This window comes from Megascapheus bottae, chromosome 20, assembly GCF_031878675.1.
Source record: "Megascapheus bottae isolate mThoBot1 chromosome 20, mThoBot2.hap1, whole genome shotgun sequence".
Lineage (NCBI taxonomy): Eukaryota > Metazoa > Chordata > Mammalia > Rodentia > Geomyidae > Megascapheus > Megascapheus bottae.
The window spans coordinates 9,044,633-9,068,000 of record NC_143528.1 but is presented as its reverse complement, the minus strand read 5'-3'; the positions used below and the strand labels follow the sequence as shown (position 1 = coordinate 9,068,000).

The window sequence follows — 23,368 nt, the reverse complement described above, 5'->3', positions numbered from 1 at the left end:
GAGTGGAAGATTTTACTGTATGCGTGATTGAGTGTATTCTTGAACACATGAAATTTTGGGGATAAGGAGACATTTCCAAATGCTCAGTAATTCTATGGATTGGCATATGTGAAAACAAAACAATATCCACATTTATAAAGGTAAGTCCAAAATTAAAGACCAGACCCAAAATTGGTCCTTCCTACAATTGGCATTGATACAACTCCTTTAGAACTCTGAGGAAAAGAAAAATCAACTTATCCCATAACTCTTTGAGATTATTTACATAAATAGGCCCATGATATTAAAAGATAAAATCCTCAATGTCTTCAAATTTTAACAGAAACTATAATTTTAATGTATATGTATATATACATATGTATTTAAAGAAAGTTGTTCTCTTTTTTTCCTAATATAATTGGAAATTTAAATTAACCTCTGGGCTAATCAATTATCTTCAGGCAATTATAAAATCCTAAGGCATAGGATTACTGAGTCAATATTTAATCATTTCTGAAGACTCTTTATAAATTAATTTTTTATATTGCTTAGGGCATGGCAGGAAATCACATGTAGAAAAGGAAACTAAATTGTTTACAGTAACCTTTGTGTTTTTGAATTATTAATTTAATTTGAAAAATGTAGTGGCTAGGCAGAAGTTCAATAAGGAAGCATGTGATACATAATGAGCCCATACCAACATTAGATTAAACAGAACAGATAGAAGAAACAAGCCCTTCCTAAAAGAGAAAGTGTTTGCATATTCTGCCTCTATGACTCACATTGAAAGAAATGTGGCTACCAGTAGCAAAAATCAATTAGAGCGGTATTCGCTCTGTGTCTAGAATGACTGGTGCATGTTTCCTCTGCTTGTTTCCTTGTTAGTCTGTATGGCCAGAAGAGATTCCAGTTTTAAGTGCCAATTTCCCATTGAATTATTTGAAATTGGAGTTTCCTGATATGAATGACTTCCCTCGAAATGCAATTAGAGTTAGACTCACAGACTTACCTATAAAACTGTAAATGCAGTGATATGTATGCATGGGCATGCTACTAATTTTATTGATGATTTAACCAAGCTTCCTACGCAACTAATATAGACAGCAGTGTTCATGTAGGCATGGAATTATGAGTTTCTGAAAGAGTTTCTCTAGATATGTCTTGGTTTTAACCCTTAAATTATTACTGACTGGTAGGAGGGAAAAGCAAGAGATGGAGAAACTTCTAGAAAGAAAATTGGGTCACAGCCTCAACAAGGAAATGAATAAAACATTTATTATCCATTTCCTTAGAAAATGTAGCTTTTCACATTGTTGTACCAAAGTTTGTGTGAAGAAAGAAATAAGAAAAAAATACTTAGTTTGACAAAATGAATGTTGCACAGAAGCAGGAGAAATTTGTTGGGATTAGAATAACTTTCTGTACAGTGAATATCTTGTGCAACTAAATTAATACTACACCCATTAGCTTTTAATTTAACTTGAAAAAAATCTAGTTCTCTGAGTACAGTGGGCCAGCAGCAGAGGAAACAATTACATAGTTCCTCCCATTATTTGGTTGTAATTTTGGAAGCTTCAGTTCTTTTTAAGGGGCTGCAAGTTTTTAAAGTCTGTTTTCTGGATCTACTCTAGGAGCTTTTGGAATTTTCCTGGCTATACAGTTAATCAAAAGAAAACTTTTATGTAGTATACACAGCCCAAGGTACATGTCCAGACGTACATTTCCCAAGGCATTAAATTCACATTTTCCCTATGCCATAAGGTTACCTAGTGAGGTACAAATGCCATATGCATTTGGTCAATGAGAAATTCCCTTGTCCCAAAACCTTACACAGGTAAATGGCAGAGGCAGGACCTGAAACCACAGTGAATTCTGCACACTTTTCCTCGACTGTCCCTCTCTCTTCTATTCCCATGCCCCAAAACTCTCATTTTTCTGAGAGTAACCCCAGTACCATTTTAAAAGTTATCATATAAGATCACCTTGGTATCTCTGAGGTCAGTGATCAAGTGAAGAAAAGGTAGGCCTCAGTTTATCTTAATTCTGCCTTATCTTTTTGCTATAGGATTTTTTTTACATGTCCACCCTAGAAAACTTATTGGTGGTGGTGGGCTTTCTTTTTTTCTTTCTTTCTTTCTTTCTTTCTTTCTTTCTTTCTTTCTTTCTTTCTTCCTTCCTTCCTTCCTTTCTTTCTTTCTTTCTTTCTTTCTTTCTTTCTTTCTTTCTTTCTTTCTTTCTCTTTCCTTCTTTCCTTCTTTCTTCTTTCTTTCTCTCATTTCCCCAGCCTCCATCTCTTCATTTGATCCTGGGCAGTTCTCTAGACTCAGTGCTGCCACAGGATGGCTGGAAGGAAGGCCCTCATTTTGAGTTCCTTGCCTGGGCTGCACTATAAGTCTTCTTAATACCTCAATACCATGGAGAGATGTGCCAAAGAGCTCTTAATTAAGCCCAGCATTATAAAAGTTTCAGACCAAATTGCTATCCTGTTGGTTTTTACTCCTGACTCTGCCACTGTGTATCTTTGGGAGAAAAAAAAATTCACCTCTTCCTTGGAATTTTCCTTTACTTAATTAAGAAAGATGATTTTTAATGCCTTTTCTGTTATAAAAATGCTTCCAATTTCAATCAATGGGAGTGTAGAGGACATTTGAGCAGCTCCACAGCCTCCCTCAATGTAGTCTTTTAAGGGTTAATAAAGACATGCTGGTATTTACACAGCTCTTGCAAACAGGAGTTCCCTGGGGACTTGGGGAGGCATACCTGAACACTGCTTCCTAACCACAGTCACTTGTCCTGTTCCGTGTGCACGCACAAACAGCCGTGATAGTCGTGTGTAATGTGTTTTGGGGTGCAGTGTATTGCTCTTTTCTGAAACTTTTTCCTTTCTTTTTTTTGTCAACTTTCTGCATTAGCAGAGCATCTTGGGATTGAATTTATGGGTATGGAACAATCATCATTCCTTTTGGCCTACAGAATTTAGAGCCTATGAGCTGAAATCTTTTTCCCTTCCTACTCTTACTTTTTCAGTTCCTGACTAATTTCCTTTTCCTTTAGAAGGGATCATACAGCTATAACAATGATTTTTCTGCTTTAAATCTATGACTAGTTCAGTGAAATATTGCTGACTGCAGCAGATTTTTAAATTCCCAAGCTATTTAGTGATCAAAATCTTTCTTACATGCTATGAATTCATGTAGATCCCACATTGTGTGATTCAATGATTGGGCCTGACTATGCTGTTGTTTAAAAGCTAGTTGGACTGGTGAGTGGGTATAGAACAGATCAAACCAGGCACCTGGAAACCAAAGTTCTGAATGCATCACGTACACAGCACAGTTTAGACCAATGCAAGTTTGATATACAATAGAAAATTCATCTACTTAATAATAGCTCAGCAAGCTGTTACACTGGAACCCAATGCTATTGTATACACAGACTTGAATTGCTCAGGTTTGCTGGAGATCTTCAAGAAGGACTGTAGTCAGCACATTATCTTATGCATAAAGAAGTAGCCTTGTGCTATTTTCAGTGGAAATTCCAGTGCTAATGGAATTAAAGTGGAATCACTAAGATTATCCAGCCATATAATCCAATAGAAGGTCTCACACTGTAAACATTTTTTTAATGTCTCCTGTGAGCAGAATGTGTCATGCTCTACAAAACCTTAGTCCTAATGAATTGGATATGAATGATAGTCCAGGGAAGAGCAGGCAGCTGTGCTACCTAGCTCAATCTCCATATATCTTGCTAAATTCTTCCTGAAGCTCAGGGATGGAGTCTGTAGTCAACAATGTCATATCCTGATTAAAAGACTCTCTCATCCCACTCAGTCATTCTGTGACATTATAGAATAACATCGTACTGTGAAGAAACCCTCTTTTGGTGGATAACATTGCTCTTTAACCTGCAATGTACAATCTTCCTTTTGTGGGAAATGAAACCATTTTAAACTAGCCATGGAAAGTGCATTTCTCCCCCAAAACATTTCAGAAGAAAATGTTCTTTGATTTGGGAAGAGAGCCAATTTAGGGCCTTTTTGCCTTAAAGAGGAATCTCCCAAGACTGGGGCTCAGTATTTCCCTTTTCTGTAGGGAGAAAAAAATTCCACCATCACCCCTGTCTTTTAATATTACCAGGATTTTCCCTTATAGTTTTCCCTTATTTTTCCTGATAGCTTCAGAATCTGATTATAGAGCTTGATATTTCCATTTCCAAAAAATGAAGTCAAGTAGCTGACTTCTCTCTCAGTAGATTTGTCAAGGTTATCAAAAACACGTGCTGGTATTTGCAGGCCTCAAAAGATGCATAAGACAGATCTATTGCATTCTTTAAAAAAATTCCTCCAATATTAAAGGTCAGTGAAGCTGAGAATCAAAGGTTCTGTCTCTTAACTTGAACATTAGACTGAAAATTGTGCGAGGTCTGATTCACTATGTATATCCAACTGAACCACAAAGGCAGGAACATTTCCACTCACAAAGACACACCCACCCATGAAACTGAGTCTTGATTTTTAATACTCTCTTATTTCCTCTTGCATTATTTACGCTATCATACCAGGAAAGATGTAAAGGGAGGAAATGGCTAAAGGAATCTAATAATTTTACTATTTGTTAAGTAGTTTTCCTATAATACCTGTATATGTAAGAGATCACCTGATCTAGCAAACATGGAGAAAAATCAGATAGAAATTTAGCGGAGAAATTTGTAGTCAATGTTGAGATAAATACAGAATTTAAATCCGTATCTGCAACTCTATAGGCTCTGCCATTATAGTTTAAGTACTTTTGTCATTGTCTTGTCCTTTATAGAGCTACCTCTTTATTTCTATGAAAAGATCATACTATTGGAAAACACATCCCTTCCAATCTACCTGAGGAAGAATGGGCTTATTTTGTGTATATGTATGTATGTAGAGCTAGGGATCAAACCCAAGACATATCACATGCTAGGCAAGCACCCACCAACTAAGCAACATCTACAGCCCCAGCCTTTTAAAACCAAATAGAGTAGATGGGATTGGACAGGGAAAAGCAGGAGCTTCCTCTTCTTGGAAACAATACTGATGCTTTGGTTTCTTCATCAGTGCATCTCAGCTGAGGAAGCTCTGCTCTGACTCATGGGTCTCATGGAGGAGGAACAGCTTCTTCAATACCTATGCTAAAAAACCTGATCAGGGTGCCAAGGTTAGGAAGAAAGGGTTCCAGTGTCATCAGCCCACAGATAACATTGCATAAAAATTAATTCCTTGTCCTGTGGCTGTGAAGGAAAGGAGGCAGCAAACAAGCAATTAACAGAAGCGCTCATGTTCCATGTCCTTGATTGACCTTTGCGACACAAAAGTCCACAACGCCAATTCTGCGTCTTCCCAACACTGTTGCACTGCAATGCACCAGCTGCTTTGCTTTCTAATTGTGGCTTCCACGTGACTGCTGCCCAAGTTAGGAGTTATGCTGTATGGAATAACCCTTCCAACTTTGCATCCCCTTTTTCTTCCCAACCCAAGCATTTCCTCCTTCTGGTTTTTCTTTTATTTATTTATTTTTTCTTCCCTTAGTATCAGGCATGCTGTGCCAGGGACTTCAGATGGCTCCCTAACCTTTAACCTTGTTTTCCCTCGTATTTGACTTCCTTACTCTGTCATTCTGTCAGTCTGTCTGTCCTCTCCCTTTGTTTTTCCTTTCCACTTCCAACTCTTTTGGTTTGTTTTTGTATAATCTGTGCAGCATTCTTGTCTTTTACCCACTGGCTTCTCTTCTCCTTCTCCTGTTAATAATCAATGCTCTATTAATTTGGTTTGACAATGTTCTTGACCTGTTAACTGGAATTTGATTATCATGGGCTTGGCTTGTAGGAAATGTTTTGTTTAATGATAAGGTTCACTGTATCCTAGAAATCAAAATTCACTTTTTCATTTCAAGAAAACTTCCTGTGGATTGCCCTCTGTCAGTAGAGAAAAAGGTGTTGCTAATGACAGTGGGAGTTTATAATGGAAATATTCATTGATAGCCCCTTGTAGTTGTCCATATAATACAATTTCATTTGTTCAACATGCCTCAGTTCTCAAGCAGCTTATTAAGTGTTGGCAAGTAAATACCATTTGTGTTACACACTGTGTACCAGTTGAGATGCCCTTCTGAGTGGACTCACGAAGATCTTCCAATAAATGTAATTAGACTCTCAGAAGCTCTGCTCCTATGGGATCAAGGTCCTCATTGAGTCAGCAAATCTCATTAACTACCTGACCTACCTTTGTATAATCAAGTTATCCTCCAAAGAAACTAATTTTCAAATCGAAATTTTTTCATGAATTAGAGATGGATTGCCATTGGAGTAAAGTTCTAAGCCTCATACTTCCTGAAGAGAATATTCATTAGGTAATTTGCCATGTTGGCCAGTGTAGGAATGTGCAATCAATTCCAAATTATATACCATTTATGCCAGTGAATGACATTGTTAAACAAATAAGTTATCTAAGTTCAGCTGATGACTTAATAACCATTGTCCTCTAAAGAACAGGTCTTTATTTGCCCCACCCATCAAATTGGATTTTCTTAGGTACAGTGTGCTGCTAGTTCAAATTATTCAGTTGTTTCACAACTTAATGTTAAATCATAGGACTCTTGCCTTAATTTACTTGCCAACTACAAGCCAAGTTCATGTATGCAAATGTCTTTGTATTTAATTTTTTTAAGTTAGACATGTCTCTTTGTAAAGACCACTGGATATGAAATGACAACATAAAATAGCTGGAAGTACAAAGAGGCTTCCAGGTTGAGGGTGGGAAAGTGGCAAAGGAAGAAGGGAGGGTTTCAGCCATACCATTCTAAAACATTTCACTGGATTGATTCCTGTTGTCTTTGCAAGAGATTCTTATGGTTTTATTTTTTATATGAGATTTCTTTTAAAGAAATATGGTTTTTAACCAAAGTGTTCTTTTATAATTATTGTTCATGTTTTCCAATTTAATATTGTATAATATATATAGCCATAAATATAGTACAGAGTATAATATCTTTATTGTCGATGGCTAAAACTGGCTTTCCTGTTTATGCTCAGTGTAGTACAAAGCATGTTGTGCCTTAGATATGTCTACACATTTAGAGAATTGTCCAGTATTTACTTTCCTGTGGACATAGTATTGTCATGCCGCATGCTGATGTTGTTGTGAGCCCCTGTGACTGTAAGGGCCCTTGGTAACATCTGCTCTCACCCCTTTCCAGAAGCGGAGGAGCTCTACCAGAAGAGAGTGCTGACAATAACTGGCATCTGCATTGCCCTGCTGGTGGTTGGCATCATGTGTGTGGTGGCCTACTGCAAAACCAAGTAAAGCTTCCTCCTCTGGGGCCTCCTCTCTCCTCAGTACAAAGCCGGCTTAGGTGGATAGGGCTCTGTAAATCCCTCAGGCTGCACCCAGGTCTTGGGGAGACAGTGATGGAGGGATTTTTCCCTCTTGGTTTTATTGCTGAATATTTACTTCTGACTCTTCTGAATATAGAGTGGAAAGTTTTGCCTTCTTTTTTTTGTGTTCTTTTGTTTTGGGTGGATGAAAGTGTTTAGGAGATTTCTGAGTGACCACAGGTGTAGAAATGGAGAAAGATTTGAAGGAACAGCCATGTAGAGAAGCCCAGAATTCATGTATGTGTGTGCCTGTAACCAGTTACTCAGAGGAGTGAGCAAGTGCTATACATGTGATTGACACATCACTACAAAGACAGGTCTAGTTTGCACACTAGCATAAGAGATAAAGGGAATGTTTGGTGGTCTCGGAAGTACAGTTTTCTAATAGTCAAGAGTTATTAGGGCTCCATTCTATTTAATTGGGTTGCCAATATAAAATACTCTCTGAATGTGAGGTGCACAGGGAAATTCCATGGGAGGAAAATCAAGGACAGTTTTGCATTGGTGGAATTAAAGTGAAAGCTTGGAAATAGATACATGGTCCCTCTGTTTGGACTTTTAAAGTTTATCCACGCTAGCAAATACTCTTTGATATGAATTCACCACACTTTGTTTTCCTACATAGAGCCTCAGCTTTGTTGGAAATAATGTGACATTAGCAATGTTTTCATGAGGATGTGATTTTTCCCTCAGGACATGATACTCTGCGATCATGGAATGTTATCATGGTTCTAAATGTTGCACTGAGGAATATAAATAACGAGCTTTATGTTACAAAGTGAAGGGCATAAATGATGTATTCCCAAATGCCCCATGAATGAACACGTGGCCATAATTGAGTAAATGGTGGAGACATGCCTTCATGGAACTGACTCTAATACAGCTTCTGAGTTTCTGTCTCAGGATTCACCACCTTATAAAAAAAGCTCTTATATAAATACTCTTATACAAGAGTAGGATCAAGAGGTGGGAGAGGGAAAGTGGGAGAAAAACATGGGAAGGGGTATCAATATTCAAGAAGTAATGTATTCGCTACCTGATGAATGTAATGTAACCCATCTATACGTCTTGCCAACAATTTAAAAAAGAATAGGATCATGTGGCAATTGTGCCAATATCTAATGGCAAAATGTGTCCTAGGTCTCCTATATGCATCTAATCTAGCAGTGTATATTGGACAGACTTAAAGCCAAGTTTATTTTTTCAAGAAACCCATGAGGGGGAGGAGGCCATAAGTAGAATCAACTATCAATGTTGCTTCACAACTTGCTATATAAGACACATGATGATTTGTAATTTTACGCAAAGATAGTTGATTTTTAAAGTTGGGATCACTATATTTCTTTTCTTTTCTCCCCCTTTCTGTGTTTTCTTTCCCTCAGTAAAATTGCCCTTTTCCATACTCCATACAATTTTTTTTGTTGTTGTTGTTGTTTTGGAGCTTAAACTCTGGGTGCTGTCCTTAAGCTCTTCTACTCAAGGCTAGTGATCTACCACTTTAAGCCACAGCACCACTTCTAGTTTTCTGGTGGTAAATTGGAGATAAGAGTTTCACACACTTTCATTCCCTGGGCTGACTTTGAACCACGATCCTTTTATCCCAGTCTCCTGAGTAGCTAAGATTACAGATGTGAGACACCAGCATCTGGCTATCCCACACAATTCTTATAACCTGTTTGCACAAGTGATTGCATTTGTTCTGAGTGCTATATGCTCTCTGTCTCTTCCTCACCACCAGTCTACTACTTCCAATAATTCAGCAGCATAATGACAATTTAAAAAAAATGGTTGTACAGAAATTATTAAGAATAGGAAAAATAAGAAATGTTATCTTTTCTTATATTCAGGAAACAGCGGAAAAAGCTTCATGACCGGCTTCGGCAAAGTCTTCGGTCTGAAAGGAACAATATGGTGAACATAGCCAACGGGCCTCACCACCCACATCCGCCCCCTGAGAACGTCCAGCTGGTGAACGTATGTTGACTGTGCCTGGTGGGCTATACCAGGCATCGCTATCCTCTTCAGGCCCCCTGAACTTTAGTTTCTAAAGCTCTTAGGTTCTTAGCTGCTACTATCAATCATCATTAGCATTCAGGAAACCATGCTTTTCACCAGGAAAAATAATGGGTTTGGTTACTGTAGAGCCAGTAATTTTCCTCCACTGAAGTGTTTATTAAGGGCTAGAATAATAATGGTGGGTTTGTTCATGAAAGAGGCTATCACTGGAAAAACAAAATAAAGAAAAGTAATAAAAATCAGGATCAGAAATAATTACTTCTAATGATTTGGTAGTTCAGGCTTCCCCAGTCTCTTTGAGATAACTGAGCAAAGACCTTTAAAGAATCATCCTTCAGGGTATGTAATAGTCCCTGACGATTTGCTAAGCCTGATTTCCAAGGAGAGACATCAGGACATGGAAAGGTATAGTGACCTATCAAAGCTGCTCCTCCGTAGCAATGCAAGGAGACAGTAATGCTTGCTCATTCCCTGGCTCTATCTATGGGATGTAAAGCCCAGCCGATTAAATGTATCCTTCATCCTCAAAATATTTTGTTAAGATTCTACTGAGCTCTTCCCTCTTAAATTGTACTAGATTATAGAATATCAACTCCGGAAACTGTTTACAGCTCTTCCTCTAAATCTGTTTATGATAGAGTAGGGCCAGAATTGCACTCAGCTTGCCTGGCTTTTGAAGTATTGCTCTTTATATTCTAGTGCAAGCCTTGTATTTTCTTTTCATTTCCCTTTGATGTATGGTTTGTTAATAAGCCATGCTTGGAGATTAAATTGTATATAATACCATTTCTTTGTTCTTATCCTATGAAAAACTGTATTGCTAATGGAGCAAATATATTGTAGACCCCAGTCTACACTTATTATTACTAAACTACTTCCAAGTTATACCTAAATACTGGTGGAGCCATATGCTAACTAACATGCTCTGTTGTTTTCTTTCCCTGATGTTGTTTATTAAAATGTTCAGTGGGGTTGATAAATTACTGACTACCAATATGTCATTATTGTATGTTATAATATATAACTATCCTCTTGCCTTGATTGCCCAATGTTTTAATTATGGTTCAAATAGTATGACATTAGGCTATATTCCTTTGCAACCTCATGTCTGCATTATGCAACAGACCATGAACCACTTAGTCCAGTAACTCTTCTTGAGAGTTCAGTAGCTGTAAATACGGTCTTCATTAGGATCACTGGGCTTCAGTTGCCTCTCAAGAAGGAAGAACAGAATATGGACTGACCAGTCACTATGTATCTTTCTCCTTATGAAAGATAGCTAACCTTCTCTGGAAAGTCCATGTGGAATAGTCTCCATAAACAGAACCAGCTGGAGTTTCAAAAATAATTCAAGTGGCGCATTTGGGGCCTTTTATGAAGATATAAAGTTCATTAGACTACCCAGTATGGAATAAAGTGCTCTATCAAAAAGATTCCTTTCCATTCCAGGTCTCTGTTATTAAATTCATTTTTTGGTAATACCTACAGCATTTAAAACCTTAAGTCGACTTCTTAAAATACAACTTCTCACTGATAGAAGGCAGTAAAATCAACTTTGATTTGCTGACAAAAATAAAAGACTCTAATTGCATTAAATATAAAATCCCATTATATTTTTATGATTGATTAGCTATTGGAAGCCCTTCAAATTAGTCTTGTTAAGTCTTATCACTGAAAGTTAAAAACTTCAAGGAAGCGGAGTGTTGGTGTCTCACACTTGTAATTCCTGCTGCACAGGAGGCTAAGATCTGAGGATTGTGGTCCAAAGCTAGCCAAGACAATAAAATTCTTGAGACTTTCACCTTCAATTAAAAGCTGAAAGTAGGACTGTGGCTCAAGTGTTAGAGTGCTAGCTTTGAGCACAAAAATTCAGGGGCACAAATTTTGAGTTTAAGCCTCAGGACTGGTATAAATAAATCTTCAATGATAAGGTAGCATGGGCATTATGAAAGTGAAAGAGAAAGAGAACTAAAACAAATTTAGGAGGCTGGGATTGTACCTTAAGTGGTAGAGCACTAGTCTAGCATGCAGGAAGCCTAAAGTGCAAGTGTACACACACACACACACACACACACACACACACACACACACACACACACACACATTTTTATTATACCGGTTAGAAATTAGAAACAAGACAAACTTTTTCTATGATTCTGTCTCACTCAAATATCAGTCTTCTTGACTTGCAACTGTCTTTAAAATAAAGATTATATCTAATTTGTGTTGAATCTAGTCTGTTGAAATGGAGGGAAGAAGGAGTTCTTTCTAATAAAATGCTATTGTCATCATAGTCCTATATTAAACACACATTTAAAGAGTAATTTATTATTTCCATTTATCTAATTTGAAAGCCAAAGTAGACAAGAGACCATTTGCCAGGTGCCCGTGGGGAAATGAAGATGTAAGAATAGACTCGTGTGTGCGTCAATGTTTGTATTTAGATTTCCCTGAGCTTTGAATTGTGTTTATCTGTCTAGCAATATGTATCTAAGAATGTCATCTCCAGTGAGCATATCGTCGAGAGAGAAGCAGAGACATCTTTTTCTACCAGTCATTATACCTCAACAGCGCACCACTCCACTACTGTCACTCAGACTCCCAGTCACAGGTATGGAAAAAAGAAAAACAAAAAACAAACTTTGCCAAGAATTTGGCCTAGTGGTAGAGTCCTTGCACAAAGACCCAGGTTCTATTCTTTGGTACCACATACATAGAAAAAGCTGGAAGTGGTGCTGTGGCACAAGTAGTAGAGCTCTAGCCTTGAGAATGTCCACGAACAGTGCTCAGGTTCTGAGCTCAAGGCCCAAGACTAAAAAAAAAAAAAAAAAAAAAAAGGAATAACTTGCTAGCATTACTTTTCACGATATCTTTTGTACTCTGTGCCTAAAATAGAGACATGAAACACTGAGGAGACAGTAAAATGAACAGTCTTTGTGCCTAAACCAACTTGGGATATCAGTGGTTTTAACCTAAATTGTTTATAAACCTGAGCATTCATTTTTACTTTACCAAAAAACAAAATAGGGATTAGACATCATTTCCTAATAGGTTTTCTGGGTTTTTTTATTCCAAAAATTGTCTCTACATATGCTCTATTACTCACTAAACTGCTACCCTCTCATAGATTCTGTATAATACATAAATATTTGAATGGCTCTGGGTAATGCTTATGAGAAGCAGTGCACTGTATAGCTGAATGCTCAATTCTCACATACCCTAATGATCTCAAACTGACCACAGTCTACCAAAAACAGCACTAGAATTCTAAGAACAGCTCCTGCAATAAAGTATTTCTTTAGCCCAAGCCATTCCAAGACAGAGAGACTTAGTGATATTTGATAAGTCTATATTGATGAGTGAACAAAATTTTTCAGAACGAGTCTGAGCCATGATCCTTTTTGTAACAAATACCTTTATAAGAGTGTTCTTTTTAAACTTAATGTGTATTTTAAAAATTATTGTATTTTATTGCTGGGATGATGTATAAAGACTTTACATTTGTCAGGTAGTAGGTATATTACTTCTTAAGCATTAATACCCCTTCTCATGTTTTGCTCCCACTTTCCTTCCCCTCACTCCCTCCTAATCATCTTGTTTTCCCCCCTTCCCTTCCATATTTAAAATAAACAAATCAACGTATATACAATATACCAGGTATCAAAGTCAGATACAGTAACAATATGAGTGATGTGGTGACCTTTTGGGGCATGAGTCATTTTAAATATTTGACAGAATTACTACTATTTATTTCAATGTTTTCCTATATATATATATATCCATATACATACATTAATCTCACTGCATTTCTTGTTTCTCTCCTTCCATTCCTAGCTGGAGCAATGGACACACAGAAAGCATCCTTTCAGGGAGCCACTCTGTAATCATGATGTCATCAGTAGAAAACAGTAGGCACAGCAGCCCATCTGGGGGCCCAAGAGGACGTCTTAATGGCTTGGGAGGCCCTCGAGAATGTAACAGCTTCCTCAGGCATGCCAGAGAAACCCCTGACTCCTACCGAGACTCTCCTCATAGTGAAAGGTAAAACTGAAAAAGCAATGCTACCGCAAGGAGAACCTGTGTAAGAGAATCCCTGTGACACCTGCAGTCTCACCTAAGGAAATCTACCCAATCAGAATAAGGGGCTGCAGTTCTGTGGTGCTCCTAGTTGATGAAGGCCTCCTTTTGTTTGACTGAACTCCTTTCTCCTGAGCTGCTTACATCGTCCCAGTGGCCGACCAGGCATCAGACTCTTTAAAGAGCTGGAGTCATTTGATATGGAAGGTGCAGCAGACTTGGAATTCCAAGACGTGTCCTTAGGCTCAGACCCACTTGAGATCTCAGTTTCCTCAGTCGTTCATGTTTAGAGAAATGGCACCAATGCTTAATAATGACCCTTCTCTAATTCCAGTTTGCAGTTGTCCAAAGTATAATTTGGTGGTTGAGCTGGCCTCATGTCCTCCTACATTCTGTCTTACCTTCCAGCCTCAGTTAAATCAAAGCATGGGCTGTGTCACTGCTGGCGGTCATGGGGAACACATACTTGCATCCCTTCATATCATAGACCATTCTAGAAGGGACAAAGAGAGATTTTTGTATGCTGCATCTGGCAGTTTTCACCAGTGATTTTCAAAGTAGATACTACCTTTGTCATGGCCTCTATATTTCAAACTCTTCTTGCCATTCTTTTGGGGAAATGTGGTCATGTTTCAGAGAATAACCACAAAGGTAAAATAAAGAATGGAGGAAGGCAAACTGGAAGATATGTTAAATAAGAATATTCAACCATATTCTCTTTGTCCATTTTCATGTATGCTGAAAGAAACTTCCACCCACTTGGGCTTCTAGCCCATAAACAAACTGTTACCTAATTATTTTCCAGTCATCTGGCTTTTTTTTAGTGAAATCTCAGTCTAATCTTTGATCATTTACTAAGATGTTGGCATAATAAGAATACCATATTTACTTGATAATTATGCAGATGGAGATGTTGCAACAGATGCATTGGCTGTATGGATAGGGTTCCACAAAGGACAATGAAGGAAGGTACTTTGGGAGTTTTCAGGTCATAAATGGAGCCTGATACGCATTTATTATCTTTCTCCTCAAATGGCATTTTATAGCTGTGTGGAAATTATGGCATTTACAGTTCCCAAGAACCACCTATGAAAACTTAAGAGTCCTAAATTGGCTTCAAGCATTAGCCTTAAATGTATGTCATTTCAATGTCTACCCATTGTAGTTCAATATTTTTGACACATGAAAAGGAGGCTGGGGTGAGATCTGTTGTCCTGATGACCTGTGATGGTAACCTTTGAAAGTTAACCTATCCTTGCTGGGTGGACTTTCTTACATATCCAAGATGCTATCTAGGACTGAAAAATGTACCTCAAATGTAAAGATCATATGGAGAAATGACAAGTCACTGTGTGTTGATTGAATTGGATGAGCATTTCTCCGAGAGTGTAATTTAAGAATCTTTCAAAACAATCTGTAGACTCAATGCTTCAATATATTTCTGTCTCTGACACGTGTTCCCATTTAGGCACAGCTGGATCTCACATCCATATCACTGAGTCATAGAAAAGCAAGGAAGTTACTAGACCTGTTCTTCCTGTTAGCTACAGTTCAGCTAGTGGTGTCCTGTGTCCTCACAGGTCACATCAAATTAGACTCTGTGAATGTCAGGGTGAAGAAAAGGCACTTAGTGCTATGCCTGAGAAATATGACTCACTCTCTTTGATCCTGTCTTCTTTTGGGAAAGACATGGGAAAAAAAATGCTCTCAGTTTCCTGATGGTAGTATTCACTGAGCAATATCAAATACAGAATATCGTCAAGTACCATGATACTACAGCCCACTCTTGAGCAGCCCCCAGAGGTGGCTAGGCATTTGAGCTGATGTTTGCATACACACCTGTGAGGAAGCATAGGGCTAATGCAACCATAGGCTTTAGAAGAGAGGTGAGGCAGGGTGCTGGTGGTTTATGCCCATAATCCTAGCTATTCAGGAGTCTGAGATTTGAGGACTGCCGTTCAAACCCAGCCCAGGCAGGAAAGTCCATGAGCCCATGAGCCATGAGGCTCTTATCTCCAAGTAATCCCTACCCACCCCACTCCCCTGCCCCACAAAAAAAGCCAGAAGTGAAGCTGTGGCTCAAGTAGTAGAGCAGTAACCTCAAACACAAAAGCTCAGAGACAGTACCCAAGTCCTGAGTCTAAGTCCCATGGACTAAAACAGAGAGAGAGAGAGAGAGAGAGAGAGAGAGAGAGAGAGAGAGAGAGAGAGAGAGAGAGAGAGAGAGAGAGAGAGAGAGAGAGAGGGAGGGAGAACAGTCAGAAAAGAGGTAGACTGGTAGACTGGTTCTGTCAGGCTTTCCTTTCCTTTGTATGTCTTGGACCCTTGAATGGGTAGTTGCAAATTGAGTGATTGTTAACTAGAAGCATTTCATGGAGAAAAAAAATAAATGAAAAGCACACAAATGTATTCCATTGTTGTCAGGAATAAATCTAAGTTACTATGCTCTTTTTCTTTCATAAGACATAACCTTATAGCTGAGCTAAGGAGAAACAAGGCACACAGAGCCAAATGCATGCAGATCCAGCTATCAGCAACTCATCTTAGATCTTCTTCCATTCCCCATTTGGGCTTCATTCTCTAAGACCCTTTGGCCTTTAGGAAGGTATAGTATTTAAGTAATATATATATGTATACTTTTTTCCCTTCCAAATCCCTGAGCCTTGGTTCATATAAGCTGAAACATTTTGAGGATCTAGAGCCTTTTTTTCTTGGCTCTTATGTAAACTCTTGATGAAATTGAAAAATCCCAAAGCTTTGAACAAACTAGACAACTTACTGATCCTTTTCTTTGCATGTACTGCTGTGAGGCAACTCTTGGCTTACATAATTTTAGATTCCAAGGGTATTGAATTTCCTAGTGTAAAACTGGAGACACATACAACGAAAACTGTTCGCTCTCATGAACTCTGTCCCCTTACCCTCCCTGCTATGTGCTTTTCTTCCACCACACTTATGCAGGGTATTCTGTGCTCACACAGGTATGTGTCAGCCATGACCACCCCGGCTCGTATGTCACCTGTAGATTTCCACACGCCAAGCTCCCCCAAATCGCCCCCTTCGGAAATGTCTCCACCCGCATCCAGTATGACGGTATCCATGCCTTCCATGGCACTCAGCCCCTTCATAGAAGAAGAGAGACCCCTGCTTCTTGTGACGCCACCAAGGCTGCGGGAGAAGAAATACGATCACCACCCTCCGCCATTCAACTCTTTCCATCACAACCCTGCACATGAAAGTAGCAGCCTTCCCCCTAGCCCCTTGAGGATAGTGGAGGATGAGGAGTATGAAACAACCCAAGAGTATGAGCCAGCTCAAGAGCCTGTTAAGAAACTCACCAACAGCCGGCGGGCCAAAAGAACCAAGCCCAATGGCCACATTGCCAACAGGTTGGAAATGGACAGCAACACAAGCTCTGAGAGCAGTAACTCAGAGAGCGAAACAGAAGATGAACGAGTAGGTGAAGATACACCTTTTCTGGGCATACAGAACCCCCTGGCAGCCAGTGTTGAGGTGACACCTGCCTTCCGCCTGACTGACAACAGGACTAACCCAGCAGGCCGCTTCTCTACCCAGGAAGAATTACAGGCCAGGCTGTCTAGTGTCGTTGCTAATCAAGACCCTATCGCTGTATAAAACCCAAATAAACACATAGATTCACCTGTAAAACTTTATTTTATATAATAAAGTATTCACCTTAAATTAAACAATTTATTTTATTTTAGCAGTTCTGCAAATAGAAAACAGGAAAAAAACTTTTATAAATTAAATATATGTATGTAAAAATGTGTTATGTGCCATATGTAGCAATTTTTTACAGTATTTCAAAATGAGAAAGATATCAATGGTGCCTTTATGTTATGTTATGTCCAGTGATTGCTTTTCCACAGTATTTCAGCAAAACCTTCCAGATATTCAGTTTTTGCTGGCTTCTTATGCATTGCATTCTAATGTGGACTGGATGTATGATTTGCAAGACTTGCAACTGTCTGTCTGTCTGCTTGTAGCAGCATCCCAACCAGTATGTCTTGTAATGGCACATCCATCCAAGTACTCTTCTCTTTTGTCAGAAGTTTTCTTTGCTTTTTGAATATGAATTGAGTTCTGTCTACTCTGTCAGCCAAAGGTTTGCTTCACTGGGCTCTGAGATAATAGTAGATCCAACAGCATGCTACTATTAAATACAGCAGGAAACTGCATTAAGTAATGTTAAATATTAGGAAGAGAGTAATACTGTGATTTAAAAAAAAACCTATATTATTATTCAGAAGACAGCTTGCTCTTGCTAAAAGGAGCTACCACTAACTTTATTTTAACTTATTTTTTTTCTTGGAAAAGAACAACTGTTTTAGGGATAGCTTAGAAAATGGGTTCTGGCTTGCTATCAGGGTAAATCTAACAGCTTCAATAGAAGAGGACTCAATTCCACTTTCTCTCTAGGAAAATGATTTTGCAGCTCATCTAGTAGAACAGTAAACCACAACTGATAAAGGTGTAGTCATTTCTGATGTCTTTTTTTTTCTTCACTGATGTGGAAACTATTGATTGGCTGTGTCTTCTCAGCTCTGGAAGACGCAGATCATGGCACAAAAAGTCTGGCCCAAATAGCACACTCGCCAACCTGTTTCCAACACTTGTGATGCAGAAAGTGTCTGTTGTCTATGGTTTGCCACCATAGGAAAATGTTCCCACTGTAGCATGTTTAGAAGGGGCTGAATATGTAGAAGACACAGATCGAGAAGTGGCTGTGTGACTCGGATGACATTTTAAGATGTAGTTAACCTCTCCATTCTTCTCTTTCTGTTTCTCTTGTTTTTCAACATTGCCTTGATTGAATCATTACTATGCATGACAGAAATGGCCATTGTGCATGTTATTTGTGATGAGCAAGAATCTTCCACAGTGGTAATTCACTGGGAAATGGCAATAGGGTTGGAAAGATTGCACCTTTACTTACAGACGTAGGCCCTACCTCTGGACTGACCCTCTCCGGTGACAGGCTGTGCCACCTATTTTCCTCTCTCTTCGTTTCTGCCTTACTGCCACAAAAGCAGCACTAAGATGGAGCTGCATTTGGTATGCTCTTTGGTGACTGAAAATCCAGTGAAGACCTACAGATATTGATATTTGAACTCACTGCTTATGCAGGAAAACAAATCCCAAAACTTGCAAATTCTCTTTCTGGTCTCTGACTGGTATCTGCCGCATCAGGTCTGGAGCTTTGCTTATGGTCTAATGGCTTCCTAGGATCCATGGAACAAAATGGAAAACCAGTTAATAGAGGGTTCACAAAGTCAATGAGAATCCATGTATCTAGTTCACAAGTGAAATGAATCTATTTCTTCCACCAAATCCTACGTTACAGAGGAAAGGGGAAAAACGACATACAAGTAGATCTTAGAAACAAAGTGTTGGCTGGGCATATGTTAATGTCACTCCTATATGTTCCTGTACTCCACAGAGAGGCATGTCTGCAAGTCTTTGAAATTATACTTAATGTTTGGGATTCCATACTTTTTGTCCCACTTGTGCACCCCACTTTCTCTGTGGTCAACACTGACCTTGTTGCTTTTTAACCTACATGGAGGAGGCACATCCTGAAGTTATACTGATTTCCTACTTCCAGAGAAATGAAGCAGCTCCTGGAAGGAAAAGAAGTTAGCTTCGAAGAAGTTCTCCAAATTATTTTTAATATTGCCTTTGACTGTCTTGGATGTTTCTTCAGCCTTTTAATAAAGAAATCTCTATCATTATTTCAAGATCCTAAAACATCTTGTTTCAAACTCCTTGGGCAGTAGGGTCTGAAAATTGTCTTCTTTGGAAAAATGAACAAAAGTCTTCTGATTAACAAAATATATATATATATATATATATGGAGAGAGAGAGAGAGAGAGAGAGAGAGAGAGAGAGAGAGAGAGAGAGAGAGAGAGAGAGAGGGGAGGGGGGAGCATGAGCAGCTTTTCCCTCAGTATAAACATTGCTACAAATGCTAACATTTCAAATATATATAAATGTTCACTTCCAGCCTGATTCTGGTCATTCAGAAAGGTGGCATGTTAGTCAAGACACCTTTCTCCTTATGAAGCAAGATATTCCTTTGATAAGAAAAGCCAGCTGGCTGCTCAAAGCTACTTGTTTCAGCGACCAAATTTATGTTCATAGGGACATTGCACTCATCCCTGTTTATAAATTCAGGCAGTGCCTTGATAACCCAAAGGAATAGAAAACCTATGTTCCTGGCATATAGAAAGCTATCTTGGGTCTTAAGGTCATGGAAATTACCCAGAAGTTTGACAGCAATGTGTTATTCTGGGTCTGAAATCATAGTTCCCCAAGGGGTATGAAGTGAAGCAGAAAATGTACAAAATTCCCTTATTTTATCACATTAGATTCATTTTTCTATTCTGTTTTCCCTTCTTTCCTTGCTTTATTCCCCACAGTGCCTGGTGGACAGCCTTCAGATTTCTACAAATGTATGCCCTGTGTAGGAAAATGTGTCCCAATTAGCAATATGCCATCTCCTTGTTCACTGTGACTCTTGATATAGGTGGAGTGGATCCAGGGTACCTTGTTCAGAATTTTTCTTCTTTTCTTTTTTGTTTTTGGCCTGAGATTGTAGGGCACATAGTTCATACTGGCAAAAATATGGAAGGCCTTTTAGTGCTGGCTGCATTCCACCAGCTACAGAAATTTCTGTCTTCAAAGACTCATGAAACACTATACAGAAATTCGATAAAAAGGAAATGGCCACATATCACAAGTTCTATTTCATATTCTTTTGTAAATACATATTGTACATTGCTTCAATTTTTTAATCATTTGCTGCCTTTATGAATTCATGTCAGTTTTTATTCTGTCAACTTAACTGTATAACATTGTAAATAACATAATGTCCTTTATTATTTATATTTAAGCATCTAACATAGAGAGAATTGTTTTCATATAAGTTTAAGATAAATGTTAAAAATATATGTTTTTTTTCTTTGCTTTAAAATTATGTACCTTTTCCTGTTTTTTGGTGTTTGAAAAGAATAATTTATTGTTTAGGAGAAAGAATGTATATGTAATTGAAACTATTTGAAGAATGCACATTTGAAGTCCGTGAGGTACTGATAAAAGAATTTATGATCCAAAATACTAAGCAATAAGTATAATTGTGATTTATTTAAAGTTTTGTTCATTTTCCCAAGAAAGTCATACTGCAATAAAAAAAAAAAACAAGTACTATCTGTGGAGACTTGTGTTGCTCAGCAGACTAATGTTTCAGTCTGTTAGACCAGCACCTTCTGTCTTGCTGTTACAGTTGTACTAACACAGTGAAAACGTGCTTCTTGGATCTCACATCATCTTTTCTATCTGTTGCTTTTGCCACACAATTCATCCTTGAGTCATCTGCCTCCTGGTTCTGTTTACCTACCTTCTTCCTTGTTGAAAGGGCCATGAAGCAGTGGGAGGCTTCCTTCCTTGTCTACTCTACCTCCCATACACAATGACATCAGAGAGAAATGGTTCGTGGAACAGCTGCCCGTATTCTGCTTGCTGCTATGCTCTCTACTGATAGCCAGGAATTTCTTGAGATTACTGGAAATGTCACTGTGCCCATCCCATTCAATCAAGAAAGAGGAAAAATAAATGGTCCAATAGCTACAATCCCTAACATGCAGTCATGCTAAGTAGGCATCCTTATATTTTCAGTAAACTTGCTTTCCATCAGAACCATGGTTCTATAAAAAGAGTAAAGCCCAACTGAATTCATTCCCCTCATTCTATCAATAAATCAAACTACTGCTCAGGGAGGGGTCTGTGCATGAAATGTCTCTCGTGCTCTCAGCTTGTCACAGAAATGAAGACATTACTTTTCTTAACTGAAATTAACCTACATGAAAGCCATATTTGGACAAATAGATATTTCTGTGCTACTTTCAAAACTATATTTCGTGCATTTTATTCAGTGTCAGGAAGGTGAAGAGCTTCTAACAATCCTTTGGCATACCAAATGCCTGCCTTTGTAATGTTACCACACCTGAAGTTTTCCACCCAAGTCTACCTCCATATGTGTATGCAATTTATGTACCTAGGAATAGCTCCACCAGAATTATTTCCAGACACCATAGATGGTTAGGAGACTTAAATTGTTGCCTTTGAGAATACATCCTGAGACCACAAAACCAATTCACAACCCATTAGTTTCTCAGCCAACCTGCCATGTAGCAGACCAGAAAGTATAGAATGTTTAAAGGTGAAAATTTAAATACGTTGATGTTTTGTTCATCCCCACTCCTAACTGAACATTGCAAGTAACAATTTCAGTAGCTCAGGTTAGAACTGTTTTCCTAGGTTGCCATTCTTTCAAGGCAGAAGCTTTCACTTCTAATCAGGTGACGCAACTTGATAATCATTGCACCTCATTCACAGTTAGCTCTTAAATATTGAATCCAGGCCATCTGTGCAAACTAGCAAGCCTCTGTTTTTCCTACTAGCTATCTTCGCTCCCTATTCTCATGATAACAGGCTGGAGGACTTGTCAGAAATTTGGGGATAAATGAAGTCAATTTGTACTCCTGATAGTAAGTGGCTGAAAAGAATGAACAATTTTGCCAAGCTAAAAGCCACTTTGTACTCAATCTCTGGTTTGTCCTCTATGACATAGGTTACTCAAGTTATACAAATTATTACCCCTAAAATATTTATTTTGTAGGAAATAGAAAGATATTTCATTTATGAAAGAGAAAAATCTTCCTGTTGGTACCAGAAATGGAAATATTCCTAATCTTTAGAATTACTGTTGGGTAAGATAGTCCCGTGGTTTCCTGCATGAATCCTTAGCATCTCAAAAGCATCCTCATATTGCATCTATTGGACCTCTCTAGTTAGCTATTGATTTTGAATGTCGAGCTTAAAAACATCATTTACTACAGAAAAATGACTTGTTACCTAGAGATAATCCATCATAGTCTATCTGATCTAATTACAAACAGACTGAGAACAAAAGACCAGTGATTCCTAAAAATGAGGCAGAGACTAGAATAATAGTCACACCTAGGATCTTTTTCTAACTCTTCTTCAAATTTACTTATTGGGAACAGAACGTGGTAGAGTTAAAAAAAAGACATCTCTTCTCATTACATAGCATACTGACAAGGAAGAAGAATTGCCTCTGTAGTTTTCAACATCTTTACTGGCTTATGCATATATTGGTCCATGCACAGGAAAATGAACTATTTAAATATAAATAATGTATTATAATATCTTATGATTGAAATCATTCTTTATATCTTTTCTCTTTACCTCATGAGACAGTAAATGATGGGGAAAATTTAGGCCCAGAGTGATAGAAAAAAAATCCCTCTTGAAATTATATATTAAGTAAGTTATAGCAACAATATTTGTGTCTAGGTTTTCTGAATATCATTTCTCAAACTCCTTTCTCCTGCCCATCTCCTAAGCACCAACAGGTCTTTCAGATTGAGTTTTCGTTCCTTTACATATACAGTGCAATAAGTAGCCTCTAAAATCAAGTTTCCTTTTGGAAGAACATGAGCTATTCTGGCTTTGGTTCAGAGAAATTCTAGAACCCAATTTGTTTGGCTTTGTGGCTCTATGCATCTTTCACTGATCTTAGCTTTCTAAAGAAATAAACTGTAGCCATGAGAGAGACTTTACAACCCTTAATAGAGAGACTGCAAACTCTAGTCAAGAGAAAATGTGGAGGTAGAGGGCTATCCCTACACCTAGACAACTTTGTAAATTTAGGCAGTTTTCTCCTTGGACTCACTTCCTAAGCTCTAACTACAAAACTGTGCTGCAGGCAGGATTCAACTTGAACACATGTAAAGAAACATAAAAATGTTCTAACACATCATGTGAGTATCCGAATGCCTTCTTTTCTTCACTC

At 38.3% G+C, this 23,368-nt stretch overlaps 1 protein-coding gene across 5 annotated transcripts in view; it reads left to right on the top strand.

Moving 5' to 3' along the window:
* The window catches only part of Nrg1 (neuregulin 1), a 995,737-nt gene extending 978,339 nt beyond the window's left edge, over window positions 1-17,398 (top strand). For 3 of the 5 annotated variants that reach the window (XM_090353943.1, XM_090353941.1, XM_090353940.1), the window contains exons 4-9: window positions 2,895-2,918; window positions 7,203-7,305; window positions 9,228-9,354; window positions 11,877-12,007; window positions 13,231-13,437; window positions 16,455-17,398. In XM_090353943.1, the coding sequence (XP_090210069.1) occupies window positions 2,895-2,918; window positions 7,203-7,305; window positions 9,228-9,354; window positions 11,877-12,007; window positions 13,231-13,437; window positions 16,455-17,109 (1,247 nt within the window). In that variant the 3' untranslated portion in view covers window positions 17,110-17,398. Of the gene's footprint in view, window positions 1-1,165; window positions 1,241-2,891; window positions 2,919-7,202; window positions 7,306-9,227; window positions 9,355-11,876; window positions 12,008-13,230; window positions 13,438-16,454 lie in introns of all 5 variants that reach the window. The other 2 variants (XM_090353944.1, XM_090353945.1) reach the window with 2 other exon arrangements.
* The last annotated feature ends 5,970 nt before the right edge of the window (window positions 17,399-23,368 follow it).